We start from the raw sequence: 15226 nt of genomic DNA, 5'->3' as shown, positions 1-15226 counted from the left end.
AGTACACCATCAGATGAACAGCTGTCTGGGCCTTCTTCACTCTCAACATTTGTTTATGCGTGTGTCAAATCAAGGACAAAGTAGAGCTGATAGGCAGGCTGCCAGGCAGATACAGGAACTGTTCCTGCCCTCCGGTGGTGATTCAGGGAAGAAAGTGACCTCTTGCGGCACCTCCAGCCAAACACCCTCCTGCAGACACACACGGTTGACATTGACTTGTACATATAAAACAGACCTTCATATAGCTGACAACACTGGTGTACTGATAATAATAATACACATTACATGGGAGGGGAATGAGGGACAGTTTACCCATGTTGACATTGATCTTTTGTATTCATTTTATTATATATATATATTTATAATATGTACATAAAAAAAAACATCATGATCAAACTCAGCAGTGAGACAGAGAGCACCAAAGTGGACAAGCGAAAAACTGAAAAAAATTGAGGATCAGGAGGGGACCTGCATGACGCTCGCTATTAAAGAACACGTGTTCCATTATTAAGCCATGGGAAAGCCACAAAGAAGTGTGCAAATTACACAGAAAAAAATAAAAAAAATAAAAGATTTGAGCAGTTCCATCAATCACATTTGAGTACGAGCCCAAACAAAGCCAGCTGCTAACTCCACCCCCACGTGTTGTCCCACCCTCATTTCCTAAACCCCTCCCTCATATCCGTCGATGGACCGGACACAATATTACCACAGTATATTTTCAATTAATATATTAAAATCAGAATATCAAGAATTCTTGGTAGGAAAAGCACATTCAGAACAAATCAAAAAGCACTGTTATAGCGTGAAACGTCCAATTTAGCGAGTCTGTGTGACCGAGTGTGCGTGTGTCTGTGTGGAGAGTTGCAAACAATCGTTTCATTCTCAGAAGGACTTGTGAGATTTGAGAGAAAAGCCTACCTGTGCTCAGGGAGCAGGAATGTCACGCACACAGACCGTCCCCGACCCTGACCCCACACACTACTGTTCCCTCCCTTCCTACCAGCGATTACTTAGGCCTACCAGATCCTCAAATTCATCATACCAAACTGAATGAGCATGAAATGAGAGCTGGCACACAATCCAGTCTGGTTGAGTCTTGCATCGCATCGCAGGCTTGGCCAAACCACATCTGTAAAAGGCTCTACCAAAAAGACAACACCTTAACATTAGTGCTAAGATGACTGCTGTATCTACTACCCTAAAGAATCACATCTACAAACAGATACTTTCTGTTAAACCTGCTCTCAGCCCTCGCGTCGCTCTTCTAGACCTTAATGCCATAGACTGGTTGGTAGCTGTGTTCTGCAGAGTAAGCGCTCACTAACTCGTCAGTACACATTGGACATCAGTTTGAGGCTGCAACTTCACGTTACTACATGGAGCTCTGAGCCGGGAGGCCGAGGCTGTGGGAGGCCGAGTCTGTGCCACCTTAACTTCAACTACCTGTCAAAGACCGACCGGGAAAGTCCAAGCCAGTTTCCGTTTTATCGATGAGTAGTAGGAGCCATTCAGAGAACATTGTTGTAATATATTGATTGGCTTAAAGAGGCCGATGGGAGTTCCTATCCGGTCTGCATGCCAAAACCAGTCAGTCCCTGCTACCCCTGAACGTTCAAGCACAGTCAAACTCACTCCGACCCAATGAACCAGAATCTAGGACTTATTCTAAGACCGTAACGTGACCATGATGACATAACATGCTCAAACCCAATGGAATGCTCAACGCCAAACTGAACAAGGCTCAATGACCATATAACATGACAGTGCAACACGCTTACATAGTTGTCGTTAAGAGTACGACCCTTCCAGTCTGCTCTTCTCATAGTCATAAAGACGTACAGGTCGAAGGTTAGAACGGTCACACACTGCCTACTGCACCATGTCAGACTGGCAACACCAAGGGCTAACCAAGAGGACCAGATGGAGGTGTCCATTCCACAACAGGCTCACTATAGTGCTGTAACGGGTCTGTGGGTCCAGTCCTGGCTAACAGTACGTCACTGCAATTTCAACCATTTTCCTCCCAGTCCCGTTGTAAACCATGACTACTTCTACAGAAAAATGGATCGAAAACTGAGGTTGTAATAACCGACAAAGGCCTATATTCTTTGTTGTCAAGAACATAAAAAGCTTAGAGGCCATATTAGTAGTATTAGCCGTACTGTAGTGCATTACATTAATTCAAAACTAGCGCTGGTTAAGGTCAGGGGTTGGTTAAGGTCAGGGGTAGGTTAGGGTCAGGGGTAGGTTAAGGTCAGGGGTTGGAGGGTTTTCTCCACTTTCCTGCTAGGTTCCATAGTTCCATAGGAATGCCTGAGAAATCACACACAGCCATGAGAACAGACTGGGAAGGGAACAGCGCAGGGCAGGTTCCTGTAGAAGGGGGACTCAGTCAGGAAAGCCAGGCCCATTAACACACATTCTGATCAGCCAAACACACTCCATGTCTTAAGCTATATAGAGGCTACTGGAACTAGCTAGCAGTTGACAATGATGAAGATTGAAGAACACCATTCACGCACTGATCTAGAGAGAGGGGTAATGAGTTGGCTACGCTTCATAATGGCTACCTTTCATAATGACCACACTAACTGACATGAAACCATGACAACCATAAAAGAACTGCACTGTGGGACACGTGATGACAAATGGTGGATGGCAACACGGTCTGAGAAGTGGGCCATGGCCAAGGCGTAAAGATCCTGTGGTGTGACATGCTACAGAGGATATGCACGCGGTCCGTATCTTTCGGAGTCCAGTGAGGCACAGGAGGGAACAGTAGCTTTCAGAGACAACTCCCCAACTCCCCCGACCAAACAACATCCCAACCCACCCGATAAAGGAAGTTGGACAACATTTCAAGCAATTTTTACAAGCTTTTTCCATTAGAAAAAATGACAGAAAATACAAATATCAAATAATAAAATCATTGTAATAACAATAAAATATGAACAATAATCTATGAATATGAAGAGAGAATATTGCCAATTTCTTATTTCATATGTCCTGTTAATTAGTTGAATATCGCTTGCCCAAGCCCCGACATACTCCCGTCACTAATCTAGTACTACGTCATGCCCCGTTCTGTGTGTGTGTGTGTGTGTGTGTGTACACTGTCTGTTTATGTTGAAGAACCACCTTGGGCATACTGTAATATGGAGTCCTGACAACTTAAAAGACATACAAACATGACTTAAGCAGATCTCAAATATTTATGCTTGGTCTTTTTTTACATGTGAAATCCTAACAAGAGGAGTGATGTGAGCTAACTAACACCATACAGTATATTAAAGCACTCAAAAACCAAGAGTCTCTCACTACATCCTCCCATCTGCATGTAGAGGGATGAAGGGAAGGAGTGATTCCAAGTTCAACCAAAAGTTCTCCTGTTCTGTGTCGAATCAACCTAAAGCTCAGGCTCTACGGGGAGTCAGAGCGATCCTTCCCAGCACCCTCTTCTCCACACAGACAAAGTGTATGTCTCTCCCCTCTCTGCTGATGCCTTCCTTCAGAGTCCGGTCTATTCATTCTATTTCTAAGATACCCGTATCCTAGATACCCGTATCCTCATCGATTAATATGATGAATGACTCAGTTGTTAGGACGCTGGTAGTGGTGCAGTCTGCCCCAATGCCAATTCAGTTCATACTGGATGGATGGATGGATACATGGGTATAAATAGTGCATTAGTGTTACTATTGCATGTGGAACGTAGACCGTAGGCTAGATTGAAAACGTCACTCACTTGATACCTATAAACGGACTTAAGACGGTGACACGTCGCCATGACTACAAGGCACCCCAGCAGTCTGAGATAAAACAGGTCCAATACATAAATGACAGATTACTGTAGCACTCTAAACTGAATTTGCTAAAGGACTTCCATTGGATAGCAATGACAGACATAGCCTAAAGGAAAGAGAACCTCACCTGTGACGACTTCCTATGGGAGAATCACTCCGCCCCCTGTTCTGTCTGTCTGTGTGTGTGCGTGTGTGTGTACACAGGAGAGGGAGAAAGATAAGCGCTCGCCGGAATCTAAAACCTAATCTTCTATCACCCAGTTCTCCTCTAAGTCAATACCAATCTTTTCTCATATCAGTTCACATTCCTGACTCATCGCTTGGAAAAAAAGAAAAAAAGTTCTCAACCTAACCCCCACCTAACTTTTCTCTTTACTTTTTTGTGGGGAGATACGGTCTTAAAGTCAGTCCCCAGTTCTCACCCCTCAACTCCTCCCCTCCCTATCCAACCACCCATCCCGCGGCAAGAGTAAGAGAACGGGAGATGGGAGGGAGGCTGAGGGATTAAGAGGTGGAGGAAGTGAAGCCCAGAGCAGGGAGGGTGAAGAAGAGGAGAGCATCCAGAACAGAGTCCAGTTTAACAGCACCCCCCTCCAGACTGCCTGACAGGGGTGCTGTCTATCTTCAGGTTGGGCTTGTCCCCTCCAGCTGTGGCCCCGGGGCCCATCCTCTTCTTGATCTCAGCAGCCATGGTCATGAAGGCCTGCTCCACGTTGGTGGCGTTCTTGGCACTCGTTTCCAGGAAGGGGATGGCCAGGGAGTCAGCAAATTCCTGCAGGCGGCAAATAGGGACAGAATAGATAGGGGTCAAACGTATGTATTTTATGTGTGTGTGTGTGTGTGTATGTAACATCTGCAAAAAAAGAAACGTCCTCGCACAGTCAACTGCGTTTATTTCCAGCAAACTTAACATGTGTAAATATGTGTATGAACATAACTAGATTCAACAACTGAGACATAAAGTGAACAAGTTCCACAGACACGTGACTAACAGAAATGGAATAATGTGTCCCTGAACAAGGGGGGTCAAAATTAAAAGTAACAGTGTGGCCACCAGCTGCATTAAGTACTGCAGTACATCTCCTCCTCATGGACTGCACCAGATGTGCCAGTTCTTGCTGTGAGATGTTACCCTACTCTTCCACCAAGGCACCTGCAAGTCCCCGGACATTTCTGGGGGGGAATGGTCCTATCCCTCACCCTCTGTTCCAACAGGTCCCAGACGTGCTCAATGGGATTGAGATCCGGGCTCTTCACTGGCCATGGCAGAACACTGACATTCCTGTCTTGCGGGAAATCACTCACAGAATGAGCAGTATGGCATTGTCATGCTGGAGGGTCATGTCAGGATGAGCCTGCAGGAAGGGTACCACATGAGGGAGGAGGATGTCTTCCCTGTAACGCACAGCATTGAGATTGCCTGCAATGAAAACGAGCTTAGTCCGATGATGCTGTGACACACCGCCCCAGACCATGATGGACCCTCCACCTCCAAATCGATCCCCCTCCAGAGTACAGGCCTCGGTGTAACGCTCATTCCTTCGACGATAAACGTGAATCTGACCATCACCCCTGGTGAGACAAAACCGCGACTCGTCAGTGAAGAGCACTTTTTGCCAGTCCTGTCTGTTCCAGCGACGGTGGGTTTGTGCCCATAGGCGACGTTGTTGTCAGTGATGTCTGGTGAGGACCTGCCTTACAACAGGCCAACAAGCCCTCAGTCCAGCCTCTCTCAGCCTGTTGTATTGTTCATTAAAAAGCTGTATAACGGTTCAAAAATGTTGGTATTGTATGCGTTAAATTGTCAAAAAGTACTGGCAGTATGGTGCGTAATTTTGTCTGAGTTTAATATGCACTAGTGGTGGGGAAATTATTTATACAGTTGCATATCACAATATTATATCTGTACTTTTGACTCAAAGTATCTTTTTTTTTTATCTGACCAATGAAATAATATAATATTATATAATATATATTATGCATTCGATCCCCTCAGGTATTACCACATTAATGATAATATAGATTTAGAGAGATATTGAGCGCTCAAAACAAAGAAATTCAATAATTGATTTGTGTAGCCTGAAATCTCCTAAACACTACTCATTGGGAGTGCATTTCATCTGAGATTGTAGGTGTTGTATGGTAGCTGTACCTTGGCTGTTGTGTAGTCCACTACTTTCTTGGTGGTGAGGTCACACTTGTTCCCCACCAGCAGCTTGTTGACGTTCTCGCTGGCGTAGCGATCGATCTCCTGCAGCCACTGCTTCACATTGTTGTATGACTCCTACAGAGCAGGACGGAGATACACAAGACAGAGTGTGAGATTAGTGACAGTGAATGGCTGCCTATCCTACAGGCATGTGAGAAACAGGTAGAGGCCTAATATGTCCATGCAAAAGACAACATTTTAGTATGTCAAAAGGACTTGGGAAGTACAGCATTTAATTAAGAATAGTTCAAACCCAGTAGGACTAGGTCTTAGCACAGATCACCTCTGGACTAATGACCCACCTGATCTGTGACATCATAGACCACGATGATGCCGTGGGCGCCCCTGTAGTAACTGGAGGTGATGGTGCGGAACCTCTCCTGACCAGCAGTGTCCCACTGACAGAGGGAGGGAGTGGAGAATGACAAAAGTGACATGGAGGGGAGAGAGAGTGTTGTTTAATGCCAACAAACAAAACAGACCAGGTTCATTTAAATGACTAAAAAACACACACTTGCTTGTCGTCACCCAAGTTCACATCTTTCTTGTCCTGAAAGCATCTGGATTAGCACTAGGTATGTATGGTCAATAGAAAAATCACACTAACATCTATAGTTCCTCTCCTTGGATCTAAAGAGGCATGTTAGGAACAGAACGGGGTCCCTGTTGTTTAGCCTTAGGGCGAGTCGTTAAACTACAGAGCAAACACAGGAGGTAAAGCTAAGCAACATAACTAGGTTACTGAACCGTTTATCAAATCTACTCAAGCCTTTAGAACATCAGGAAATGGTGTTGGGAGTGGGGGAGTGGGCAGTGGGGTGGCGTGGGCAGTGGCGTTGGGAGTGGGCAGTGGCGTTGGGAGTGGGCAGTGGTGTTGGGAGTGGGCAGTGGCAGTAATGGTGGTGTTGTTTTAATCAAATCAACGATATATGCATTGAGCTTGTCTGATGCTTTTCACTGTTTGATGAAATAAGACACACATTACTCAAGAGGGAGCCAGAGATACAGATAACCAGAAGGAAAAAAAACCTAACCTGTCCCGACCATCCTCTTCCCGCTCCTACTGGCTTTCCCAGATTCTGTCGTTACTCTCCGGAAATTGCCGGTAAAAGGCTACACAAAGAGTCTGCAAACTGTCATGTGGAACATCCATTTATCTTACCATTTCTACCAATCTGCATGCCAGTTATGGTTTTAATATGCATATAGTTTCATTTAATTTATAATAATGTCTTCATATCCCAAAATCATTGTCATGTGGTTAATCAAAATTCTATCCAAACCTAAATGAAAATGATAAACATAAGTTACTTCTATTGCCAAATATGTAAAACTTGCCTATGAAGCAAACAAATAAACCCATTGCAGGTAGAAAATATCCTGATTCAAATAAATATTATATAAATCACATTGGCTAAAAATGGCCTGTCTGCAATGAACTTAAAACATTGTATAAACTATAAACTTGGGTCAGAACGGAAGCTCCTTGCAACATTGTCTAAAATATTCTGGGCCTTTACTGTGCCAGTAAGCTCGGGACAGACACACAGCTGTAGGCTACTTCGCACCTCTCTGATTCAGAGGGGTTAAATGTGGAAGACACATTTCAGTTGAACAACTGACTAGGTATCCCCCTTTCCCTTATTTGCGCTTGGGATAAGAAGTAATCACGTAGGCCTATTTAATGAGGAACTATTGTAATTCTCAATGGATGTTAAAAACAGACTGTGTTTTGCTTGCTGTTAGAGGTGAAGAAAACATTACTTTGAGAAGCTCCACAGGTCATTAGCAGTGGTGCATTAAGCCAATCAGAAATACTATCAGATCCACAAATGGGCACATTTATATGCCTACATTTGCGAGCATGCACGGTAGCCTATTGGCCTGCTTCTATGCGTAATCAGGAGCGCGTCCTTACTCAACATGGACAGGAGCGCTCCAAACAACAGACAATGACTAAATTGACTAAATTCGTAAATGGAATGAAATAATCCAAAAACAAGTTTCTCATAAATGTAGCATAGCTTGTGCGCTCTGTAAATAACATGTCCACTCCTCAATGAGAATGGTAAAAGACTAGAATAATAATATATTGAACGCATTACCAGACATTACCTTAACCAAACAAACATTGTAGATTAGAAATGAAAGGAATTAACAGTAAATGTACTACTGGGGATACTGTATGTAATGGGGAATTGATAGATACTAGCAATTAAAACGCAAACGATTTACACAATGAAGTTAAACAATGAATGTGCACAAATTTGCGGGAGAGAGTGCATTCTAGAGAGATGTGCATAGCACAGCCACACTCCCCTTCTTGAACTGTGCCTCCGCAGTGGATTAGTTCACTGAGATGGGTGCAAATAAGACAGGTGTCTCGTGTGCCATAACAAAAAATATACATTTGCTGCTGCTCGACACAACAAAAAATCTTGAACCAGACGAATAATTGGGGTCAGTGGTGGTAGTCACACTGTTGGTAGTGGTGGTGCGGTGATGTTGGTAGTAGAGGTCGACCGATTAATCGGAATGGCCGATTAATTAGGGCCGATTTCAAGCTGTTTTCATAACAATCGGAAATTTGTATTTTTGGGTGCAGATTTTTTTTATACCTTTATTTAACTAGGCAAGTCAGTTAAGAACACATTCTTATTTTCAATGACTGCCTAGGAATGGTGGGTTAACTGCCTCGTTCAGGGGCAGGACGACAGATTTTCACCTTGTCAGCCCGGGGATCTAAATTTGCAACCTTACAGTTAACTAGTCCAACACTCTAACCACCTGCCTCTCATTGCACTCCACAAGGAGCCTGCCTGTTACACGAATGCAGTAGAAGCCAAGGTAAGTTGCTAGCTAGCATTAAACTTATCTTATAAAAAACAATCAATCATAATCACTAGTTATACCTACACATGCTTGATGATATTACTAGTTTATCTAGCGTGTCCGGCATTGCATATAATCGATGCAACGCTGGGGGATGATTTAACAAAAGCGCGTTTGCGAAAAAAAGCACAATCGTTAGACGACTGTACCTAACCATAAATACCAATGCCTTTCTTAAAATCAATACACAGAAGTATACATTTTTAAACCTGCATATTTAGCTAAAAGAAATCCAGGTTAGCAGGCAATATTAACCAGGTGAAATTGTGTCACTTCTCTTGCGTTCATTGCACGCAGAGTCAGTGTATATGCAACAGTTTGGGCAGCCTGGCTCATTGCGAAATAATTTGCCAAAATGTTACATAATTATGACATACATTGAAGGTTGTGCAATGTAACAAGAATATTTAGACTTAGGGATGCCACCCGTTAGATAATATACCGAACGGTTCCGTATTTCACTGAAATAATAAACGTTTTGTTTTCGAAATGGTAGTTTCCGGATTCGACCACATTAATGACCAAAGGCTCGTATTTGTGTGTGTTATGTTATAATTAAGTCTATGATTTGATAGAGCAGTCTGAGCGGTGGTAGGCAGCAGCAGGCTCGTAAGCATTATTTCAAACAGCACTTTCGTGAGTTTTTCCAGCAGCTCTTCGCATGCACAGCGCTGTTTATGACTTCAAGCCTATCAGCCTAATGGCTGGTGTAACCGATGTGAAATGGCTAGCTAGTTAGCTGGGTGCGCATTAATAGCATTTCAAACGTCACTCGCTCTGAGGAGTAGTTATTCCCCTTGCTCTGCAAGGGCCGCGGCTTTTGTGGAGCGATGGGTAACGCTGCTTCGAGTGTGGCTGTTGTCGATGTGTTCCTGGTTCGAGGCGAGGAGAGGAGAGGGACGGAAGCTATACTGTTACACTGGCAATACTATAGTGCCTATAAGAACATCCAATAGTCAAAAGGTATATGAAATACAAATGGTATAGAGAGAAATAGTCCTATAAATACTATATTAACGACAACCTAAAAACCTCTTACCTTGGAATATTGAAGTCTCATGTTAAAAGGAACCACCAACTTTCATATGTTCTCATGTTCTGAGCAAGGAACTCAAACGTTAGCTTTTTTACATGGCACATATTGCACTTTTACTTCTCCAACACTTTGTTGTTGCATTATTTAAACCAAATTTAACATGTTTCATTATTTTTTTGAGGCTAAATGGATTTTTATTGATGTATTATATGAAGTTAAAATAAGTGTTCATTCAGTATTGTTGTAATTGTCATTATTACAAATAAATTAATTTTAAAAAAATGTCAGATTAATCGGTATCTGCATTTTTTTGGTCCTCCAATCATAAATCGGTCGACCGTGGTAGTGGTGTTGGTAGAGGTGGTCATTGTGTCAGACTCACAATCTGTAGTTTGATGGTCTTGCCGTCCAGCTCGATGGTACGGATCTTGAAGTCTACACCGATGGTGCTGATGTAGCTCTCCGTGTAGGTGTCATCCTGGAGGCAGGGAAGAGAGAACAGTTAAACAGATCCAGGAAACTGCATTTTTGACAGAAGGCACCAGAACGAACGCCACTTACTAAATAGCTGTGTACAGTAATAGTATATACAGTGAGTAGACTTACAGCAAAGCGGAGCAGAAGACAGGACTTTCCCACACCGGAGTCACCAATAAGGAGGAGCTTGAACAGGTAGTCACTGAAATGAAAGCATCCAGCATTAGACCAAAGACTAGACATTATAAACACTGTTGCTACTTGACTCTAGTAATAAGCCCTACCACTGATGTCAAGTTGCATCAATTTATTCTATTTAGGATTAGTGTTGTCACGGTACCAAAGTTTTACTAACGATATGATAGAGTAGTATCGCAATACCACGGGAAGAAACATTTTTATAATCAGTGGCCTAGTGTCCTGTTCGCCCCGTCCCCCGGACGGTTGTTTCCGTTTTCTAAACGTTTTACGCATGTGCTACGCAAAAACCTGTCACTGAAATTCACACTTCTCACTCAATACAAATCATAAAATACGGCATAGAATGGCTGATTTGGTCATATTTGCAAAGGCATATCTGTGATTTGGCTGGAGGAATGGGAGGAAGGAATATATACTCAACAAAAATTTAAATCGCAACATGCAAAGTGTTTCATGTTTATCCATCTACCTGACCGGTGTGGCATATCAAGAAGCTGATTAAACAGCATGATCATTACACAGGTGCACCTTGTGCTGGATGCAATAAAAGGCAACTAGAATGTGCAGTTGTGTCCCACAACACCACAGATGTCTCAAGTTTTGAGGGAGCGTGCAATTGGCATGCTGTTGCCAGAGAATTGTTGCCAGCCAGAGCTGTTGCCAGAGAATTAAATGCTCATTTCTCTACCATAATCCACCTCCAACGTCATTTTAGAGAATTAGGCAGTACATCCAACTGGCCTCACAACCACAGCCACATGGGATCAAGCCAGACCAGGAGCTCCACATCTGGCTTCTTCACCTGTGGGATCGTCTGAGGAGGAGGGTTGCTGAGAAGTATTTTTTTCTGTAATAAAGCCCTTTTGTGGGGAAAAACTCATTCTGATTAGCTGGGCCTGGCTCCCAAATGGGTGGGCCTATGCCCTCTCATGGCCACTGCCCAGTAATGTGAAATCTATAGATTAGGGCCTAATATATTTATTTCAATTGACTGATTTCCTTCTATGTACTATAACTAAGTAAAATCTTTGAAATTGTTGCGTTTATATTTTCATTCAGTATACATGCATAATGATCTACATGTTATTGTAGCAGTAAGGGGAAAACACAACATGAAACCTTCTTTACCCTTCAGTTAACAGACACACACATTTTCCCTCTGTTCCGCACACACTCCCTGGTCTCCCTCTCCAACAAATACACACACACTGCAACCAACTTTTAAGACGTTAGGAACCAAACAGAATTTAAAGAGCACTTGTAAGAAATAGATTTTTGAAATAGTTATTAGGCCTATATGAATCCTACTTTTTGAAATACATCTCAAGAGAGCAGAGCCTTGTCCTTTTTTCCTGGGCCAATCAAATGTGCCTAGACCTACTGTCAGCTAGTTGGTAACATGACTGAACAATGTTGTTTGTGAAATTATATAAAATGTGTGCTAATCCCAATAGGTAATATGGGTCATATTTGAACCGTTTAGGCTAGAGACGAACCGTTTTCTTTGCTGTAAAGGTGCAGGCATGCCTGTCGCGAACGGTGCTCCAGTTTCCCTGTCTGACACTCAGAGGCGGCATGACAGTGAACTTGCAAAGTCTACACAGGCTGGTGGGTGCTCTTGGTTATAACAGGCGATGAAATTATACAATGTATCAACATGGCACACTCTGCACGCTGCTCCAATGTAACAAATGTACAACTCTAACAGAAGACTCATCAGGGTCTGCATCCCTGCTCGCCATCATGGCTTAATTATATTTTAAAAACTGATGGAAAAATAGATGCGCATGAAGAGAGGATGGAGAGATGGAGGTGAGTGAGGGCTGGCAGAGGATGTAGCTCGATGATTACAGCTGCCACACGTGATATGTGCATGAAAGTGAAATGGATATTATTGGACCTGCGCATACAAGGAGACTAATGGCTTTTTCTTAAATTCAACTGAATTTATCAACAAAAAGGACTTTATAAACATCTTACAACAGGCGCCAGCAGGTTCTTTCGATCGGTAGGGCTGAAAAATGTGGTAGTATCATTTGAAACGGTATTCTAAAATGTTGGTATCATAAGTTGAATTATGTTTTGGTACCGTGATATTGCGGTGGTACTAGTATACCTTGCAACACTACTTAGGATAGTTTAGGATTGTAGGCTTAAGCCCAATATAGAGAAAGTGTGGAGAAAGACTGCCGAGGCAAGAAATGATCACATCATGGTGATACCAATATTAATTTGTGTTCAAGCAACTACTTCTACATAGGGCATTTAGCTGTGCCTCTGGCTGTACACAGAACTAAATGTTTCATATTATGCTGAGCAACTATCATCATGACTGCCATTACTGCTGTTACACACGGTATGTACTCCCAAATCCACCTTCGGCCAAGTATGGCTAGCTGCAGTCCAATATGGCGACCGGAGTATGGGCGAGTGGGTGTACGGAAAGGAGTGGGTGTATGGAAAACTAATCAGCAGTCACTCAATTAGCCCGTGTCAGCTAACATTTTATAGATTGGTAAATTAGTCTAGCGGCCAACTATCTAAACCAATTGATCATCAGTTATATTAAAAACTGCAAACATCTGCCTCCACCCTATGGAAAAATGTGTAGAATTGCAGGAGATGAACTTTAAAACGTAAATGTTCTCTTCACTGTCAAGAGGGGGGCTGCTAAAATGTTTTGCCTGCAAGGTGGGGGGGTATGAATGTGGGTATGCAGACCCATGAGCCACTGGCCCCTCATGATGAGTTCCGTTTTTTTGTGGCCCCCAGCCCCATCAAAATTGCCCAATCCCTGGTCTAATCTATGGCAGAGCGCTTTTGACACACCCACACTCTGGTCTCCTTACGAGGCTCCTTCTCCCTTCAGCACCTCCGATAAAAAAAAAAAAATCACTCATTACTGCCGCGCACAGGTCGACTGATCCAGCAGCAATACAGTATCACGAAAGAATATTATTTTTATTCTAGACCTTTTTTTTAAAAGTACATAACGTTGGCAACGGCAGTAATGATGATAGTTGTTCGGCGAAATTGCATATTCTGGTGAGCACCGAAAGGAATTGGCATAACGTTTGCACAGCTGGTCAATGGGACTTTGAATTGAAGGATCCTGTGCGTCAGAGAAGATCTCGTCTCCTCAAGCCCATATACTCTGGCTCAGTTTTGTCCCTAAGATGACCTAAGTTTTGTCCCGAACATTAACAAAGTTATTATTAGCTAATTAGCTACATTACGTTGCAGCTAGAGACAAAGAACCTTCACAGAACTGTGTGTTTCTGACCAAGCGATCTCAGATCTCACCTGCTACTGTAACGACTGCACCGGGGTGACGTTTAAGCACAACGTCCTAATTCTCCGGTCGCCACCGCACCGAGCATTTCAGGGCCACACACAAGTGACAGATGTTTGAGGGACAAGAAAGCTAGCTGTATTTATTGACCATGCGTAACGTTATATCAATGACGTGATGCCTAGCTAGCTATGTGTATGTAAAACATTATGCCAGCTAGCGTTGGTTGGCACGGGAAAGAGATCAGCTGACGCTAGCTAGCTGAATAGCTACATACCGCTCGAAACTCTTGTTATGGAACTGACCGCACCAAACAATAGCTTGTTTGATAATTCATGTACCATTACAGTAAAATATATTAGTGGGTCGGCGGGTCTACTCACTATTCTGGATTCATGATTTGACTGATGTTCGGGATGTGTTTTTCTTTCGGCGATTTGACAGTTCCTTCCTCCTCTCACTCACAAGCAAAATATAGATGACTTGTAGGTCTGGATATCCGAAGCACTTGAATGTCTATTTCACCGTCTTTTTTTTAACCTAACCTTGTCCTTCTTGGGTGTCTAATCGTTATGAGGCTATATAACGTTTAAAGACATTCCTATTTTCTTCTGTTTTGACAAGGTTTATTTGATCCTTTTGATTTCTTTCTGTGTCCGCTCCTCGCTAGAAGTACAAGATGGCTGCGCAGGTGCGGCAGTGACATCAAATGACGTGGCACTACAGACAAATCTAGAAAGGGTCTGATGATGGGAGTTGTAGTTCAAAGTCTACTTCCGCGTTCAAAACAACTAGGAACTCGGAAATATCCGACTTTAGTGCGATCAAGACAACTGGGAACTCGAAAAAAAAAATTGCTCCAACTCTGTATTCCAAGTCGGGAACTCGGACCTTTTTCTAGAGCTCCGACTTTCCGACCTAAAGATCACTGACGTCGTGATTTGACCTCGTTTCTATTCGAGTTCCCAGTTGTCATGAATACACCATACCTGGACATGGTGACACCGCAGACTTTCTAAGCCCAAAGGCGCAACATCGCGAGACTGCTGCGAACGCTAGCGAAACAGACCAAACAGACCGGCCGGGGTTTGAGAAGACAATGAGAAAATTGAAAAATTGTTACTTTTTCGAAATCTGAAGGCACAACCTAGATCAGAGCCAATGTCTTAAGTAGTTGAACATGTTATTACTCCAAACTAGCGAAAGTGACAAACTGACACGTTTACACTTTCGTGAAAAACAACTTCATTACGGAGTGCCTTTGATTTGACGGCCTGCATATGCGCAGTTCCGCTCCAGACGACGGTTAGACC

At 43.1% G+C, this 15226-nt stretch overlaps 1 protein-coding gene across 1 annotated transcript; it reads right to left on the bottom strand.

The window, feature by feature from the left end:
- Positions 1-317: 317 nt before the first annotated feature.
- Positions 318-14589, bottom strand: rab1ba (zRAB1B, member RAS oncogene family a). Its single transcript, XM_024373834.2, has 6 exons — positions 14297-14589; positions 10550-10622; positions 10326-10421; positions 6318-6413; positions 5959-6090; positions 318-4578 (listed from the first exon to the last, which is right to left on the bottom strand). The coding sequence occupies exons 1-6, from the start codon at positions 14308-14310 to the stop codon at positions 4384-4386; spliced, it is 606 nt and encodes a 201-aa protein (XP_024229602.1). The 5' UTR covers positions 14311-14589; the 3' UTR covers positions 318-4383.
- Positions 14590-15226: the final 637 nt, after the last annotated feature.

This window comes from Oncorhynchus tshawytscha, linkage group LG15, assembly GCF_018296145.1.
Source record: "Oncorhynchus tshawytscha isolate Ot180627B linkage group LG15, Otsh_v2.0, whole genome shotgun sequence".
Taxonomy (NCBI): Eukaryota; Metazoa; Chordata; class Actinopteri; order Salmoniformes; family Salmonidae; genus Oncorhynchus; species Oncorhynchus tshawytscha.
Note: the sequence above shows the minus strand (reverse complement) of the source record. Positions and strands in the feature narration are given on the sequence as shown.